Genomic DNA, 19,739 nt, shown 5'->3' on the forward strand with positions numbered 1-19,739 from the left:
CCTTCAGTGCAGCAGGAGGTATTGTCACTGAGAAGAGAAGTCGCCTAGGTCAATAAAGTCTAGATTACCTCACCTTTATTAAGATGAATGAGGGATGGATCCCGAAGGGACTGACAGTGGGCGATACATTCGACTAAAAAAGGCCTGATGAGATGAGCTGCCTTGGGCTAAAAATGGTCCACACACTGCTGTATTTGATCTCTGAATGCCGGATAACTTGCGTGACTTATCCGCCACCAACTAGGGTTCAAGCCGCAATGTTTTAGGGCACTTTCTGCCTGGGAAACAAACAAATTTTTCTGGCCGCTGCTACAGCAGCGGCTGACACAATACCTAATTTTTCAGGCATGTGTACATGCCTAATTTTTATGGCCTCTGGTGCTGCACTGTGGCTTTAAAAACCAAACCAAAAAGAAAAAGACACATAACAGGGATTAAACTGATTGGAATAGTACTACTTAACACACCACTCCTATCTGGTGGCACGTTAGATTGCACGCGCAGTGCCCCAAATTTGAAGAAGAAGGACCGACCAAGCATCTTTTTCCATCTCCCGGTTCCTAAAATCGATGCCATATACACGTCCCCTGATAGGGGACGTAACAGGGATTAAACTGATAAGAATAGTACAAATTAACACACCACTCCTATCTGGTGGCACATTAGATTGCACGTGCAGTGCCCCAAATTTAAAGTAGGAGGACCGACCAAGCATCTTTTTCCATCTCCCGGTTCCTAAAATCGATGCCATATACACGTCCCCTGATAGGGGACATAACAGGGATTAAACTGATAGGAATAGTACTACTTAACACACCTTATAATAACGCAGAGAGAGAGGCAACGCAGAGAGAGGAGTCTGAAGAAGAGGAGTCAGAGGAGGAAGGTGGCTTTGAGGAGGTGGAAGACCAAACACAGCAGGCGTCTCAGGGGGCTTGTTGTCACCTTTCGGGGACCCTTGGTGTTGTACGTAGCTGGGTGGAGGAAGAGACCTTCAATGACATCAGTGAGGACAAGGAACGGGACATGGCTAGCTTGGTATCCAACCTTGTGTAAATGGGGAGTTTGCGGTTGTGCAAATGGACTGTTTGCGGTGCGTTAAACGGGGAGTTTGGTCTGTCACTGTGAAGCGGGCGTAACCCTTACACTACCTGATCGATACAACATCATACCTGATGTTTTAAAGCACGTTATTCCAAACAATTTAGGAATGTTAGGTGATTTATGACCTTTATGGATTAAAACCAGACTCTGCATCAACTATGTAATTTTCCATGGGAGTTTTGCCATGGATCCCCCTCCGGCATGCCACAGTCCAGGTGTTAGTCCCCTTGAAACAACTTTTCCATCACTATTGTGGCCAGAAAGAGTCCCTGTGGGTTTTAAAGTTCGCCTGCCTATTGAAGTCTATGGTGGTTCGCCCGTTCGTGAACTTTTGCGGTAGTTCGCGTTCGCCGTTTGCGAACCCAAATTTTTATGTTCGCAACATCACTATGTGTATGTATTGTCTGTGTGTGTATTGTCTGTGTGTGTGTGTATGTATGTATTGTCTGTGTGTATGTATTGTCTGTTTGTGTGTGTATGTATTGGGTGTGTATGTATTGTCTGTGTGTATGTATTGTCTGTGTGTGTATGTATTGTCTGTGTGTATGTGTGTATGTATTGTCTGTGTTTGTGTGTGTATGTATTGTCTGTGTGTGTTTGTGTGTATGTATTGTCTGTGTGTATGTATTGTCTGTGTGTGTATGTATGTATTGTCTGTGTGTGTATGTATGTATTGTCTGTGTGTGTATGTATTGTCTGTGTGTGTGTATGCATTGTCTGTGTGTGTGTATGTATTGTCTGTGTGTGTGTGTATGTATTGTCTGTGTGTGTGTGTGTATGTATTATCTGTGTGTGTGTGTGTATTGTCTGTGTGTGTGTGTGGTGTGTGTATATTTTCTGTGTGTGTGTATATATTGTCTGTGTGTATGTATGAATATATGTATAAATAATTTCAGCTGATCCTGAAAATGCAACAAGTGACAAAATATATTCAAAGGTTTAAAAAAAAAAAGAAAAAACAACAACAAAATATGTTAGTGAAAGGGTCTAAAGTTCTCACTCATACAAGAACACTTACCACTAACAAAAAAAACAAACAATTTTATTATAAAATAAACATGATACATAATTATAATTTGTCATAAGTCAATTTAAAACACCTAACACAAATGTTTCTTATAGGTAACCAAAAACAACATCAGGATTACTTCTGCTTTGCAAAAAAATAAATTGTCAGGTCTGGTTTGGTGTATGTATTCTCTGTTCTGATGAATTCTTTTCTATAAGCTCAAGAAGAGCTTCTGTATCAGCGGATTCTTGTAATCTGTTTATAAGATCATGAAACAGCTGCTCACCACTCAGGAACTCCTGCAAAGGATACAAAAATTAAGTATCACCAAGAGATATACAGTATATCAACAATTTCATAATAAACAGAGCATAAACTCTTAACCATTTTTTTGCCTACAACATGCACCATATTTTTATACTACTTATTACCCAATTTTACCCCTCAGCAGCCATTTACTGTGTAACAATATGTTGTAGCCATGGGCATTCGGCAGCTTAAAGGGATACTAAACCCACATTTTTCCTTTCATGATTCAGATAGTGCATGCAATTTTAAGCAAATTTCTAATTTACCCCTTCTATCAATTTTTCTTCATTCTCTTGCTATCTTTATTTAAAAAGTAAGAATGTAAAGCTTAGGAGCCGGCCCATTTTTGGTTCAGAACCTGGGTTACTCTTGCTTATTGGTTAGCCAAATGTAGCCAAAATGGGCTGGCTCTAAGCTTTACATTCTTGCTTTTTAAATAAAGATAGCAAGAGAACGAAGAAAAATTGACAATAGAAGTAAATTACAAAGTTCCTTAAAATTGCCTGCTCTATCTGAATCATGACAGCTCGTGGACTTTGGATATTTTCAGAGCTTTATGTTTGTGAAAGATCTGTGCAAATCCAGATGTTAGTGTGGTGATCTTTTACTAGCATATATCTGGCTCTGAATATAGTCAAAGTCCACAAGCCGCCGCCTACTTACGCATTCGATAGCTAATGAAGCTGCCAAATGCCTAGTTGCTACTTCTTTAGTCAAAAGTACCATATTAGTTCAGCACTTTTAAAGGGACACTATACTCAAAATTAAACTCTCCAAAACAATGCAATGTAAACTAATTATTTTGCCAGCTAAAATAATATGTAATTTACCTCTGAATATTGATCTTAATCATTGATATATTATGTATATACAAATTGCTGCAAAAAAGTGCTGTAAAGCATAACAAACATATTTCCATTTGAACAATTGATCAGCAAATTGCATTTTTATTTGAAGTGCATATGTTATTGATTTATTTTTATATCTTTTTATTGAAGGAGTCTGTTCAAGCAATACAATATTCGTAACATAGAAATACAATCATGGTACATCAGAATGTATAAAACAAGTCGCAATCCCAGACTCACAAATTATTTGGATGAAGCAGAATATACATAGTATCAAGAAGTAAGTACATACATAAACAACAGAAAACATGTCTAAGAAATAAGTAACAAGTTAAAAACGAAATGGTTTAAGTGCCTAATTCACTTAAGGAGAAAGGAAGGGTGGTGGATTCATGGAATTAACTTCCATTTGAGGTGGTAAACACAAAGGCCTCTAGTTATGAAGCTGTCTACTTACCTGCATTCGCTGGCCCAATATGCTCGCCTAAGCTCGCCTCACATCGCCGCCGCGGAACTGAATACGCTCACCAAAGTTATCAATAAATCTGTCAAAAAGCCGCGCACCAAGTACAGGGCGATGAGCAGCAGACTGTGATAGTTATCACTCATCAATCTCGCTGCTATTCGGCTTTTTTACAGCTTTATTGATACCCCTGTCACTAAGCACTCACACTACACTATATTAATCCCTAAACCGCCGCACCTAGACCCCGCCGCAACTATAATAAATATATTAACCCCTAAACCGCCGCTCTCGGACCCCACCGCCACCTATATTATACCTATTAAACCCTAATCTGACGCCCCCTATACCGCCGCCACCTACATAAACTTATTAACCCCTATCCTGCCGATCCCGGACCCCGCCGCAACTAAATAAATTGCTTAACCCCTAAACCGCCGCTCCCGGACCCCGCCGCCACCTACATAATACCTATTAACCCCTATCCTGCCCCCCTACACCGCCGCCACTATAATAAAATTATTAACCCCTAAACCTAAGTCTAACACTAACCCTAACACCACCCTAACTTAAATATTAATTAAATAAATCTAAATAATATTACTCTTATTAACTAAATTAATTATATTTAAAACTAAATACTTACCTATAAAATAAACCCTAATATAGCTACAATGTAATTAATAATTACATTGTAGCTATTTTAGGATTTATTTTTATTTCACAGGTAACTTTGTATTTATTTTAACTAGGTACAATAGTTATTAACTATTTAATAATTACCTTGCTAAAAAAATTACAAAATTACCTGTAAAATAAATCCTAACCTAAGTTACAATTAAACCTAACACTAAACTATCATTAAATTAATTAAATAAATTAGCTACAAATACCTACAATTAAATAAACTAAACTAAATTACAAAAAAAACCTAACACTAAATTACAGAAATTGAAAAAATATTACAAGAATTTTAAACTAATTACACCTAATCTAAGCCCCCTAATAAAATAAAAAAAATAAAAAATAATAAAAGTTCCTACCCTATTCTACATTACAAAGTAATCAGCTCTTTTACCAGCCCTTAAAAGGGCTTTTTGCGGGGCACTAGCCCAAAGTAATCAGCTCTTTTACCTGAAAAAAAAAAAATATAACCCCCCCAACATTAAAACCCACCACCCACACACCCCTACACTAACCCACCCAAACCCCCCCGGCAGAAGTCTTCATCCTATCCGGGCAGAAGAGGACATCCGGACCGGCAGAAGTCTTCATCCTATCCGGGCAGAAGAGAACATCCGGACCGGCAGACATCTTCATCCAAGCGGCATCTTCTATCTTCATCCATCCGACGAGGAGCGGCTCCATCTTCAAGACCTCTGGCGCAGAACATCCTTCCTGGCCGACGGACTAACGACGAATGACGGTTCCTTTAAATGATGTCATCCAAGATGGCGTCCCTCGAATTCCGAATGGCTGATAGGATTCTATCAGCCAATCGGAATTAAGGTAGGAAAAATCTGATTGGCTGATTGAATCAGCCAATCAGATTTTTCCTACCTTAATTCCTATTGGCTGATAGACTCGGGGTACATGTTAGGGTGTTAGGTGTAGACATTTCCCATAGGAATCAATGGGATATCGGGCAGCAGCGAACATGAGCTTTCGCTATGGTCAGACTCCCATTGATTCCTATGGGAGCCGCCGCCTCCAGGGTGGCGGATTGAAATCCAGGTACACTGGCCCAGAATAGTGGCGAGCGTACCTGGTAGTAGTTTGATAACTACCAAAAGTAGTCAGATTGTGCCGAACTTGCGTTCGGATCATCTGTAGTGACGTAAGCATCGATCTGTGTCAGACTGAGTCCGGCGGATCGAAGCTTACGTCACTAGATTCTACTTTTGCCGGGCAGTAGGGCTTGATAACTAAGGCGAATCAGCCTCGCCACAAATACGCTGCGGAATTCTAGCGTATTTGTGGTTGACGGCTTGATAACTAGAGGCCAAAGACTGTAAAGGAATTTAAAAATGCCTGGGACATGCATAAGGCTATCCTGTTTCTATGGAAAACAGTATTTTTCCCGGGTTATGATACATAATTTAGGGAAATTTGGACAAATTTGTTCCAAGCTAGCCTTCATTGCTCTCCAGTGTTTCCACTACTAGAAAGTTATCTATATTGCCATTTTTATATGCAGAATATTCCTCAAGTTCCAACAGCTCAGTAACTTTATTTTTCCACATAATCATGGTTGGATTTTCTTTAGATTTCCAGAGCTTCGCTATAATGATCTTGACACTGTTTGTAAAGATCCTAAATAGTGGGATTAAGTATTTAGAGGGGAGGTGTACAGGCTTATTTAAGAGCCATATCTGAGAGTCAAGGGGAATTGGGGCGCCTATTCTAGATTCCACTTCGTTCATAATGTCATACCAGTAATGGTTGATTTGTGAGCACCACCACCACATGTGACTCATACCAATCCCGACGTGTCCGCACCTCCAACATCGATTACTAATTTTAGGGAATAAGCGGTGTAGCTTTCTGGGGGTCAGATACCAACAGTGGAGTATCTTATAGTTAATCTCTAAGATGGAGGCAGAGGCCCTCCTAGTATTAGAAAACATATTAAGCGCCGTTTGAGGTAGGATAATGACTCCCAGTTCCCTTTCCCACATATCAATAGAGTACGGCAGATTGCCTGGGGGCGATGTAGAAGAATTTTATAGAATTTTGTGTTACCAGTTATATAAAAAAAATGACTGATTTAGTTATATACCATTAGAAATACATAGATAATTATGAAATTATTAGGAGGTGAACTATCTCCAGTTTAATAGGTTAACCATTCATATTTAATCACCTTTTCAGCTGTACTTTATTGGATGGAGAAAAATAATCATAATAATTATATCCCAGGTGTGTGCCGTAGCACAAAAAACTCAGATTATACTACTGAGCCACTGAAGAAATGGCATATACAGAGTATGCTTACCTGATAAATTATTTTCTTTCTTGGCAGGGAGAGTCCACAAATTCATTTGTTACTGTTGGGAATACAACACCTGGCCACCAGGAGGAGGCAAAAACACCCCAGCCAAAGCAACAAGTATCCCTCCCACTTACCCTATCCCCAATAATTCAGCCAAGGAAACGGAAAAGTAAGAGAAACACCAAGGGTATAGAGATGCCAGAAGAAAAGGACCGCCTGACTAAAAATCATAGGGCGGGTTTGTGGAAAGAAAGAAAATAATTTATCAGGTAAGCATAAATTCTAATGGCAGGGAGAGTCCACACATTCATCCAATACCCAAGCTGAACAGCGAGGGAAAAAAAGACAAGGTGGGCCACCTAAACTGAAGGCACCACCGCTTGAAGCATCTTTCTCCCAAAAGAAGCCTTCACAGAGGCAAACACATCAAATTTGTAAAATTTTTAAAATGTAAAGAGGACCAAGTAGCCGCCTTACACTGCCTGAGCATACATAGTTGTAGAGTTCTCAGATGGAAGCGCCAAAAGGAGTAATATCTATGGCAGCTACCATGAGACCCACCACTTCCTTACATTGAGCTACTGAAGGCCAACCAGTGAACTGTAACGAGCGGCAGGAATAAAGGAGCTTGATTCTGCGTTGATCTGTTAGGAAGATCTGCATGGAAACCGAATCGATGATTGTGCCCAGAAAACACACCCTGGCAATTGGAACAAGTGAGCTCTTCCCCAGATTTATCTTCCAACCATGGGAACGTAAGAGACACAGTAGCATGTCCGTGTGAGATCTTGCTAAATGAAATGATGGAACCTGAACCAAAATGTCATCCAGGTAAGGTGCTGTGGCGATTCCTCGTGCTCTGGGCACCACAAGAAGAGCTCCCAACACCTTCGTAAAGATCCTTGGAGCAGTAGCTATACCAAATAAAAGAGCTACAAACTGGTAATGATTGTCCAATAAGGCAAATCGTAGGAATTGGAAATGATCCTTGTGAATCGGAACATGCAGATATGCGTCCTTCAGGTCTATAGTCATCATGAATTGACCTTCCTGGACTAACGGAAGGATGGATTTGAAAGTCTCCATCTTGAATGAGGGAACCTTCAGAAACTAGTTGAGACACTAAGTCTAAGATGGGACAAAACGTTCCCTCTTTTTTGGGAACGACAAACAGATTTAACTAAAACCACCAATACCCCATTCTTAGGGGAGCACTGGGACATTTACTTCTAGGGAAGTAAGTTCCCCTACGCAATTAAAAAAGGACATCTTTTTCTCTGGCTTTGATGATGACAGGATGAATCTGCATCTTGGAGGGGAGATCGAAAAAAATCTAACCCGTATCCTTGGGAAACAACGTCCAAGACCCAGGATTCCTAAACATCCCAAAACCAAGCGTACCGAAAAAAAGGATAGTTTGCCCCTTACACGATCCGATCCTGGATCAGTGGCCGCCCCTTAATGCAGACTTGTTGTCAGAAGAGGGCTTCTTGGACTGTTTGCTCTTGTTCCAGGTTTGACTAGGTTTCCAATTACTCTTAGATTGGTCCGATTTGGAAGAAGCCGGGGATCTCTGTCCCTTGTTAGCACGAAAGGGACAGAAAATAACCAGACTGTTGACCGTAAGATCTAGATTTCTTATCCTGAGGGAGGAAAGCACCCTTCCCCCAGTCACTGTGGAAATAATGGAATCCAGTCCAGGACCAAACAATGTCTTTCCCTTGAACGCTAAGGTAAGAAGTCTGGATTTAGATACCATATCAGCAGACCATGACTTTAACCAGAGAGCTCTCCGAGAAAGGACAGCAAAGCCAGAAGACTTAGCATTAAGACAGATGATCTGCATTATGGCATAACAAATAAAGGAATTGGCCGTCTTGTGGGCCTTAATCCGTTCCTGATTGTCTTCTAGCGGAGTCTCAACTAGAACCATCTCAGATAAAGAGTGACACCAGAAGGTGGCGGCTTCCGCAACCGCTGCTATACCCGCAGCAGGTTGAAAGAGAAGACCAATTTGAATAAATAACCCCCTTAGGTACCCCTCCATCTTTCTGTCCATGGAGTCCCTGAAGGAGATACTATCCTCAAGAGGAATAGTAGTACGCTTAGCCAGAGTGGAGAATCCTCTTGAAAATAGGAGACGGGAGAAGGAAATCCCCGGCTTCTCCCACTCCTTGGAGCCAATGTCCTCCATGCGAGCTGGGACTGGAAAAACCTCAGGAGCTTTTGGCCTGGTCTGATAGACCATATCCAGCTTAAGAATCTTCAGTTCTTCAGTTGACGTAGGCTCAGGAACATCCAGAGTCGAGAAGATCTCTATAAGTAAGAAGTGAAGGTGTTTCAGTTTAAACCTGAAATTTATCTCCTCAGATTCCTCTAACTTGTCCTCAGCAGGAAGTTAGAAGAAAGAGAGTTCACCCTCAGAAGTTGCAGATGAATGGTCATCCTCACAATGCTGAGCTAGGTTGACCAATGCAGTCTCTAAAAGAGTACGGATTCCTCGGTCTCGAGGAAACATGTTTAACCTTTGTCATTCTTTTGCCAGAGGCAGGAAAGGCATTCAGTGAAACAGAAACAGCCAACTGTATCTGCGCTGCAAAGTCCACTGGTAAACAAACTACTCCAGTAGAAGACTGTGCTGTGCCGCAGGGTACTGCATGTGCAACATTAAAGGACGGTATTGAGGAAACAAATATGGCATATCCTAGACAACAGAGTCCTGAGAGGTGGAGGGCTCTGAAGGGTTAATCTTATGAGAAGTAGCAAAGGCAGACCTAGATCCTTAGAATCTAGATTGTAAAACAGAACTCAAGCATACTGAGCACGGCTGTGCAGGGGTACAAACTTTGGCCTCTTCATAAAATAGACATTTGTCAGATTGTAATATGGGAGGATTAGTAACCTCCATAGAAAAAGCTAAATCTTCCTCCATAGCTATAAATAAAACCAAAATAGTAAAGCGATAAATATGTAATTTTTCCTCTTCTTACAAAAAAACAGAATTTATGCTTACCTGATAAATTACTTTCTCCAACGGTGTGTCCGGTCCACGGCGTCATCCATTACTTGTGGGAAATATTCTCCCCCACAGGGAAAGGCAAGGAGAGCACACAGCAAGAGCTGTCCATATAGCTCCCCCTCTGGCTCCGCCCCCCAGTCATTCGACCGACGGTTAGGAGAAAAAGGAGAAACTATAGGGTGCCATGGTCACTGTAGTGTATAAAGAAAAAAACCTTTTTCAACCTGATTAGGAAACCAGGGCGGGCCGTGGACCGGACACACCGTTGGAGAAAGTAATTTATCAGTTAAGCATAAATTCTGTTTTCTCCAACATTGGTGTGTCCGGTCCACGGCGTCATCCATTACTTGTGGGAACCAATACCAAAGCTTTAGGACACGGATGAGGGGAGGGAGCAAATCAGGTTACCTAAATGGAAGGCACCACAGCTTGCAAAACCTTTCTCCCAAAAATAGCCTCCGAAGAAGCATAAGTATCAAATTTGTAGAATTTGGCAAAAGTGTGCAGAGAGGACCAAGTCGCTGCCTTACATATCTGATCAACAGAAGCCTCGTTCTTGTAGGCCCATGTGGAAGCCACAGCCCTAGTAGAGTGAGCTGTGATTCGGTCAGGAGGTTGCCGTCCGGCAGTCTCATAAGCCAATCGAATAATGCTTTTCAGCCAGAAAGAGAGAGAGGTAGCAGTAGCTTTTTGACCTCTCCTCTTACCAGAGTAAACGACAAACAAAGATGAGGTTTGTCTAAAATCTTTTGTTGCTTCTAAGTAGAACTTTAAAGCACGAACAACATCTAAATTGTGTAATAAACGTTCCTTCTTTGAAACTGGATTCGGACACAGAGAAGGAACAACTATTTCCTGGTTAATATTCTTGTTGGAAACAACTTTTGGAAGAAAACCAGGCTTAGTACGCAAAACAACCTTATCTGAATGGAAAACCAGATAGGGTGGATTACATTGCAAAGCAGATAATTCAGAAACTCTTCTAGCAGAAGAAATAGCAACCAAAAACAGAACTTTCCAAGATAATAACTTAATATCTATGGAATGTAAAGGTTCAAACGGAACCCCTTGAAGAACTGAAAGAACTAAATTTAGACTCCAAGGAGGAGTCATGGGTCTGAAAACAGGCTTAATTCTAACCAAAGCCTGAACAAAAGATTGTACATCTGGCACAGCTGCCAATCGTTTGTGTAACAAGACAGATAAAGCGGAAATCTGTCCTTTTAGAGAACTAGCTGACAACCCTTTATCCAAACCTTCTTGGAGAAAGGAGAGAATCTTTGGAATTTTAATCTTACTCCAGGAGAATCCCTTGGATTCACACCAGCAGATATATTTTTTCCATATTTTATGGTAAATCTTTCTAGTCACAGGTTTTCTGGCTTGGACCAGAGTATCTATCACAGAATTCGAGAACCCACGCTTTGATAAAATCAAGCGTTCAATTTCCAAGCAGTCAGCTGCAGAGAAACTAGATTTGGATGTTCGAATGGACCTTGTACTAGAAGGTCCTGTCTCAAAGGTAGCTTCCATGGTGGAGCCGATGACATATTCACCAGGTCTGCATACCAAGTCCTGCGTGGCCACGCAGGAGCTATCAGAATCACCGAGGCCTTCTCCTGTTTGATCCTGGCTATGAGCCTGGGAAGGAGAGGAAACGGTGGAAACACATACGCTAGGTTGAACGACCAAGGCGCCACTAATGCATCCACTAGAGTCGCCTTGGGATCCCTGTATCTGGACCCGTAGCAAGGAATCTTGAAGTTCTGACGGGACGCCATTAGATCCATGTCTGGAATGCCCCATAATTGGGTTAACTGAGCAAAGACCTCCAGGTGGAGTTCCCACTCCCCCGGACGGAAAGTCTGACGACTCAAATAGTCCGCCTCCCAGTTGTCTACTCCTGGGATGTGAATAGCGGATAGATGGCAGGAGTGATTCTCTGCCCATTGGATGATCTTGGTTACTTCCTTCATCGCTAGGGAACTCTTTGTTCCCCCCTGATGATTGATGTACGCAACAGTCGTTATGTTGTCCGACTGAAATCTTATGAACCTGGCTTCCGCTAGCTGAGGCCAAGCCAGGAGCGCATTGAATATTGCTCTTAGTTCCAAAATGTTTATCGGGAGAAGCGACTCTTCCCGAGACCATAGGCCCTGAGCTTTCAGGGAGTCCCAGACCGCGCCCCACCCCAAGAGGCTGGCGTCGGTCGTGACGATGACCCACTCCGGTCTGCGGAAACTCATTCCCTGAGACAGGTGATCCTGGGTCAACCACCAGAGAAGTGAGTCCCTGGTTACCTGGTCTACTTGAATTTGGGGAGACAAGTCTGTATAGTCCCCATTCCACTGATTGAGCATGCACAGCTGTAATGGTCTTAGATGAATTCGAGCAAAAGGAACCACGTCCATTGCTGCGACCATTAGTGCTATTACTTCCATGCACTGAGCTATGGAGGGTTGAGGAATAGAATGAAGAACTCGACAAGCGTTTAAAAGCTTTTCTTTCTGACTTCTGTCAGGAAGATATTCATTTCCACAGAATCTATTATTGTTCCCAGAAAAGGAACCCTTGTGGACGGTGACAGTGAACTCTTTTCTATGTTCACCTTCCACCCGTGAGATCTGAGAAAAGCCAACACAATGTCTGTGTGGGCCCTTGCTTTGGAAAGAGACGACGCTTGGATTAGGATGTCGTCTAGATAAGGTGCTACAGCGATGCCCCTCGGCCTTAGGACCGCTAGAAGGGACCCTAGCACCTTTGTGAAAATTCTGGGAGCGGTGGCTAAACCGAATGGAAGAGCCACGAACTGGTAATGTTTGTCCAGAAAGGCGAACCTCAGGAACCGATGATGAGTTTTGTGGATTGGGATATGCAGATACGCATCCTTTAGATCCACGGAAGTCAAATATTGACCCTGCTGGATTGTCGGCAAGATTGTCCGAATGGTTTCCATTTTGAAGGATGGAACTCTGAGGAACTTGTTTAATATCTTTAAATCCAGAATTGGCCTGAAAGTTCCCTCTTTTTTGGGAACCACAAACAGGTTTGAGTAAAAACCTAGACCTTGTTCCCCGGAGGGGACTGGGTTTATCACTCCCATCTTTGATAGGTCTCTTACACAATGTAAGAATGCCTGTTTCTTTATCTGGTCTGAAGATAAGCGAGACAGGTGGAACCTTCCCCTTGGAGGAAGTCCCTTGAACTCTAGCAGGTATCCCTTGGAGACTATCTCTAGTGCCCAGGGATCCGGAACATCTCTTGCCCAAGTCTGAGCGAAGAGAGATAGTCTGCCCCCTACCAGATCCGGTCCCGGATCGGGGGCTACCCCTTCATGCTGTCTTGGTAGCAGCAGCAGGTTTCTTGGTCTGTTTACCCTTGTTCCAGCCTTGCATGGGCTTCCAAGCGGGTTTGGGCTGGGCCGCGTTACCTTCTTGTCTAGCGGCAGTGGAGTTATTAGCCGGTCCGTTCCTGAAATTGCGAAAGGAACGAAAATTAGACTTGTTCTTAGCCTTAAAAGGCCTATCCTGTGGGAGGGCATGGCCCTTACCCCCAGTGATGTCTGAAATAATTTCCTTCAATTCCGGCCCAAAAAGGGTCTAACCCTTGAAAGGAATATTAAGTAACTTAGTCTTGGACGATACATCTGCCGACCAGAATTTTAGCCAAAGCGCCCTCCGCGCTACTATAGCAAAACCTGAGTTTTTCGCCGCCAATTTCGTTATTTGAAAGGCGGCATCCAATATAAAGGAATTGGCTAATTTTAATGCGTGAATTCTGTCCATGACTTCTTCATAGGAAGTCTCTTTCTGGAGCGACCTTTCTAGTTCCTCGAACCAAAAGGACGCCGCTGAAGTGACAGTAATAACACACGTAGCTGGTTGAAGGATGAACCCTTGCTGAACAAAAATCTTTTTAAGCAATCCTTCCAATTTTTTATCCATAGGATCTTTGAAAGCGCAGCTGTCCTCTATAGGAATAGTGGTGCGCTTCGCTAGTGTTGAAACAGCTCCCTCAACCTTCGGGACCGTCTGCCATGCGTCCCTTCTAGGGTCTACTATGGGAAACATTTTCTTAAATATAGGAGGTGGGGCAAAGGGTACACTTGGCTTCTCCCACTCCTTTTCCACTATGTTCGCTACCCTTTTGGGTATTGGAAAGGCGTCGTCGTGCACTGGGACCTCTAAAAATGTGTCCAATTTGCACAACTTCTCTGGTACTACCATAGAATTACAGTCATCCAGAGTAGCTAATACCTCCTTTAGCAAAGCGCGGAGATGTTCTAGCTTAAACTTAAATGCTACTATATCAGGTTCTGCCTGTTGAGAAATTTTTTCTGAGTCTGAAATTTTACCCTCAGACAGCCCTTCCCTCACAGCCAATTCTGATTGATGTGAGGGTAAAATAGATAAAGCATCGTCAGTGTCTGATTGTTCATCCCTTTTATCTGTATTTAAAACTGAACAATCACACTTTCTCTGAAATGCTGGCAGTTTGGATAAAAGATTTGCTATAGAATTATCCACTACTGCTGTTAATTGTTGCATAGGCCCGCCCACTGCAGTCTCTAAGCACGCAAATCGGCACTGACTGCCACGATTGTGAAAAATTTAACCCCTAGAGCAAAACTGGAATATCCATTAATAAAAGCAAAATAGCCCTCCAATGCCACCAACAACAAAAAATCGCCAACGTTACGATCATGAGATCCGATGTGAATGACACCATAGAAACTCCTGTCTTATAAGGCTAAACCCTGCTACATGAACCCCAAGGCTCCATTCTGCTCATAGCCCATAAATATCCTGAAATTAGGTTTAAGTATTTCTCCAGCTTAAAATTTTAGGTTGTACTGACACGCTTATGTAGCTTATACCAATTGCCATGTGTATGTAAATACCCTTATGATGAATTTACCACTTGTATTTGTTTACCCTGATGACATTATGGCCTCTAGTTATCAATGTCTGTCGGACCTGATCCGACAGAGCGGATCAGTCCGACAGACATGGCTGAATACGGCGAGCAATACGCTCGCCGTATTCAGCATTGCACCAGCAGCTCACAAGAGCTGCTGGTGCAACGCCGCCCCCTGCAGACTCGCGGCCAATGGGCCGCCAGCAGGGGGATGTCAATCAACCCGATCGTACTCGATTGGGTTGATTTTCGGTGATGTGTGTCCGCCTGCTCAGAGCAGGCGGACAGGTTATGGACCGGCGGTCTTTGTGACCGCTGCTTCATAACTGCTGTTTCTGGCGAGTCTGAAGACTCGCCAGAAACAGAGGCCATCAAGCTCCTTACGGAGCTTGATAACTAGAGGCCTATATGTTACTTCTGCGGCTTGAATCAGCATGTTATATGACGTATCCTTATTTATATTTGTTAGGATTTATCCCAATAGAACTAGCCCGACGACCATATGTCCTTGTTCTGACATATAGGTATAAACAATTTAAATTCAATAGATGCAAAGTTGGACTTGGTAAGAATGACTTGTTTCCTTTAAATAAAAGAACACATTTTTATTAGAAAAAAATGTTAGGGAAAATCGTAAACTCTTTTGAATGATCTATGACGGCGGTTTTCAAACTGTAGGGCGCGTCTCCCTAGGGGGAGCAGGAGCAGATCAGGGGAGGCGCGGGAGAAGAAGCAGCTATTTGCTTAAAAAGCCTCTGCACACTTAGGTATGTTTAGATTCTGGCAGCTGCTCAGTACTGTGTGTGTAGAGTTGCCACCTCGGCCATGTTTTCCTGGACACTTATGAGTTACACATGCTGCAGGGTGAGCAGAGAGGAACATGTATTGTGCTGTTCATCAGCACTATTCATGTGATGTCCAGAGGCTCAATACATGTTCCCCCTGCACACCCTGCAACATGCCTAACTCATAAGTGTCCAAGAAAACAAGGCTGAGATGGCATTCCCTATGTGTGTGTGAGACGATTGCGCTGAAACCAGGCGCAGAAAATGACCGGTGGGGCAAGTTGTAAGTACAATCTTTATTTGTTTTTAGTGGCTACTACTCCTTGCACGTTCCCTTTGTTCTCTCTCTAAAAGCCTCTGCATCAATCTGTTTCGCAGAGCACTAAAGAATAAGAAAAAAAATAAGAAAAGGAAAATAAAACTATATATATATATATATATATATATATATATATATATATATATATATATATATATGGATTATAAATACATAAATACATTAAATAATTATGCCAAAATACTTGTCTATAGTACGTGAAACCTTTTGACGTATCCTGTAGCAAGTAATGGCTGTGCTAATTTGTGTTAGTTAAAACAGTCAGTGTATGTAACTTGGTCTGTAATTGTAGAGCAGAAGCAGAAATCTCAGTGATAATATGATTAACAATAATACTAGTATAACGCAGTTCGGCTTATAAGGGGCTATAGAAGAATACATAATGGTGTGTGTGTATGTATGAGTGTGTGTATGTATGTATGTTTCTCTGTGTGTATGTATGTATGTTTCTGTGTGTGTGTGTATGTATGAGTGTGTATGTATAAGTGTGTGTATGTATGAGTGTGTGTGTGTATGTATGTATGTATGTATGTTTCTCTGTGTGTATGTATGTATGTTTTTGTGTGTGTGTGTGTGTATGTATGTATGTTTCTCTGTGTGTGTGTGTATAAGTGTGTGTATGTATGAGTGTGTGTGTGTGTATGTATGTATGAGCTTGTGTGTGTGTTTGTGTATGAGTTTGTATGTTTGTATATTAGTTTTTCTTTAATATGTGTTCATTTGTACTGTATTAAGAGTGGATAAACAATATTGTTTGCAGTCCACATTGGATGTGGTTTCTCTTCTACATTTAGAATGTATCCATGATATATTAATAGTAAAGACTTCTGAACTTCTTTCCTTTTTTAAAGTCTGTCATAAATGTAGTAACATCTATTTTTTTGCCAAAGCTTTCGCCAAAGGGGAGGCTCACTGCCTAAGACTTTGAAACTTCTGATCTATGATATTTTGACTCAGTGCTGCATAGCGTCAGTCACCATAATATAGCACAATGTGATCAGTTTAGGTTCCTCAAATGAAAACTTCATAACCGATATTAATGGCAATGATAATGCATGGGAGCAGGTCATTTAGAAATTGGACTACATTAAACAATACAGAATATCTGTTTATCTCTAGGATAAATAAGTAGATACATTTCATATACACTCAGTTGTGTGCTTAGATGCACTCTGTATATGCCATTTCTTCAGTGGCTCAGTAGAATAATTAATCCAACATACAGAAGCTCTAATGGATATTAGTGACATTTCATCATAATCTGTCCTAATTAACATTTGCAATAATTTATTAGATTCAGCAAAGAGCAATTGGGCAGAAGCCTAATAAACTGTCCTTTTTATAATACTCTGTTTTCTACCATGCATATGAAAGAGCAGCTGTTAAACATGTTACACCCACACCCACACCTGTTTATATAAATATATATATTCACATATGACTCAGCTCTCCATTTTCAAACTTATGTAAATCTATTAATAACTACAGACATAAGCTTTCATTACTTTTGGGAAATACAGAACCTGGCCATCAAGAGGAGGCAAAGACACCCCAGTCAAAGGCTTAAATACCTCCCCCCACTTCCCTTATCCCCCAGTCATTGTTTGCCTTTCGTCACAGGAGGCTGGCAGAGAAGTGTTAGAAGATTACGGAATAGTCTCTTATGGAGGGTAGTACTCTTCGAGATGGGACGGGAGTTTTAAGTAATCCTGTCAGCCTCTCAGTGAGAGCATGGGTGAAAGTTAGAGTCTGGAGATGCAGGGAGAGTCTTTCTGCGAAACCATCCCGACTCATATTAACAGCTCCACAAGCAATCAGCGTTGACGCGTTTCACTGTCTGCTTTCTTCACTCAAGTCCATGTCTGAAGCAACGCCACTATCTGTCAAACTTGAAGGACCGTGTTACTGTTCCACGGCATAGATTCCGGTAAGATCGTTTACATCCACAATGAAAGTAAAATGAATGTAAATGATAGAAGACAGGGTCTCAGTGGGACTCCTTTATCTTTATGGAATCAAGGGTTAATATCTCCTGAGGGGCGTTATTGAGCAGTGGGGGACTTTAATCATGTTTGTTATGTGATTCTGTCTGCTTATGTGTAGAAATGTTGGGGCTCTTGGCTATTACTGAGTGTACAATTTTTTAGAGCTACGCAGTTCTTGTAGACTGGCGTGCATTTCTTTGGCCTACATGTCGCACCTCGTGACCGGGCGTGGTCACGGTTTCATTCTCCATTTCTGTATTGTGACCGAGTAGCGGTGGAGAGGACCTGTTTTTCTCTACTTGTCTGGGTCATTGGAGGTGGTGAGTGCCCCAGCCATTAGGGGTGTGAGGTGTCAATTATTTTTGTCCAAATTTGTCTGGTCAAGTTATGGAGGATTTCTCTGACTCAGATTCTGTTTCCTGCTTAGATTGTATGGAAGCCCGGGTAATCAAGCACAATCATTTATGTTCCGTATGCCATAATAGAGTGCTCTTTTCTGCCTCTGGGGAGAGATTGGAGACAGCTGAGCCATCGTCCTCTGAAGATTCTGTGTCCCATGAGGCGTGTTCCCTGGAATTTTCTGTTCTTACACAAGCAGTTGTCCCAAATTCAGTTACCCCTTCTCCGGAAGGAGGTTTCTTTCCACCAGAGGTTGCTGCTTGGTTACGCATGGCCATATTAGTGCCGTTGGCGCATTTACAGCTTCTTGAGAGCCAGCAAAGACCTTATACGTGTCCTCTTTACCTGGCGGGTCTTTCCTCTGGGGAGCGGTTCCCTCTGAGGCTTCAGGGGGACAGCCGGCAGGATTGGGGCCTTCAGATGCCTCGACGGAGATGAGTTTTGCCTTTAGAGTCAGTCTGACGTTCCTGCGTGTATTGCTGCGGCAGGTACTGGAGGCTTGGGAGGATTTTAGTCTTCATTTGCCTCTGGATCCTCCGTCTTCTGATTCTGATGGCGAACAGCGCTAGATGAGGGGAGGGATGTGGATCATCCTGACTGTCTTTTGCTTGTGTATCTAATCCGAGTTCTGAGCTCTTGTCCATGACAGGCTGGCCCTGTCAGTGTTTTATTTTTCTTTCTTGGCGTTCACCTGCGGGTGCAGCCTACTTCTTTTGATCCAATTAGGATGGGTTTTCTTTGCAGAGCTCGAGACTGTTATAGACTTTTCCTTTTAGGAAATTTTTTCTTCTCTGGGATTTATGATACTAGCGAATTTCTGGTTGCGATGGTTGTTACTTCCGATGGAAGTCACAAAAAAAACAAAAAAGATAAATTATGCTTACCTGATGATTTTCTTTTCTTCCGTGGGAAAGAGTCCACAGCCACATTCATTACTTATGGGAAATAAGAACCTGCCCACCAGGAGGAGGTAAAGATCCACCAGCCAAAGGCATAAATACTCCTCCCACTTCCCTCATCCCCCAGTCATTCAGCCGAGTAACAAGGAACAGTGGAAGAAGAATCAAGGTGAAAGGGTGCCAGAAGATAAACAACAACACCTAAAAAAAAAGGGCAGGGGGCTGTGGACTCTTTCCTACGGAAGAAAATAAAATGATCAGGTAAGCATAATTTATGTTTTTCTTCCTAATGAGAAAAAGTCCACAGCCGCATTCATTACTTATGGGAAATTGATACCCAAGCCAAAGAGGATACAAAATGCCAAAACGGGAGGGTAAAAGGCGGACCAATAAAGGCACCAACCTAAAAAAACTGATTCCTAAGAAAATAAGCAGAGCCCCCATCCTAAAATGGATATGAAACAGCCGCTCCTGCGCAACTGAAACTGCACAGATCCACACTACACCACTATAGACCGCTGAACAGCGGGACATCCTTCCTGAATCAACCTTTCTGAACAAAGGGATCCGAAGGATCCAACTCCCCCAGAGGGTTCAGAAAAATTGCCTCACAAGGGACCCTAAAGTGCATGCTAGCGTTCAAGAAGCAACCGTCGCCCTGGAGACAACAGCA

General features: G+C 42.3%; 1 protein-coding gene across 3 annotated transcripts in view; it reads right to left on the bottom strand.

Annotated features, from left to right (window-relative positions):
* Window positions 1-2,125: 2,125 nt before the first annotated feature.
* Window positions 2,126-19,739, bottom strand: part of MTRF1 (mitochondrial translation release factor 1) — a 69,646-nt gene continuing 52,032 nt past the window's right edge. For all 3 annotated transcript variants that reach the window (XM_053707963.1, XM_053707966.1, XM_053707964.1), the window contains one exon: window positions 2,126-2,412. In XM_053707963.1, coding sequence (XP_053563938.1) covers window positions 2,278-2,412 — 135 coding nt within the window. In that variant the 3' untranslated portion in view covers window positions 2,126-2,277. The remainder of the gene's footprint in view (window positions 2,413-19,739) is intronic.

The sequence above is a fragment of the Bombina bombina genome, chromosome 3 (assembly GCF_027579735.1).
Source record: "Bombina bombina isolate aBomBom1 chromosome 3, aBomBom1.pri, whole genome shotgun sequence".
Classification (NCBI taxonomy): Eukaryota; Metazoa; Chordata; class Amphibia; order Anura; family Bombinatoridae; genus Bombina; species Bombina bombina.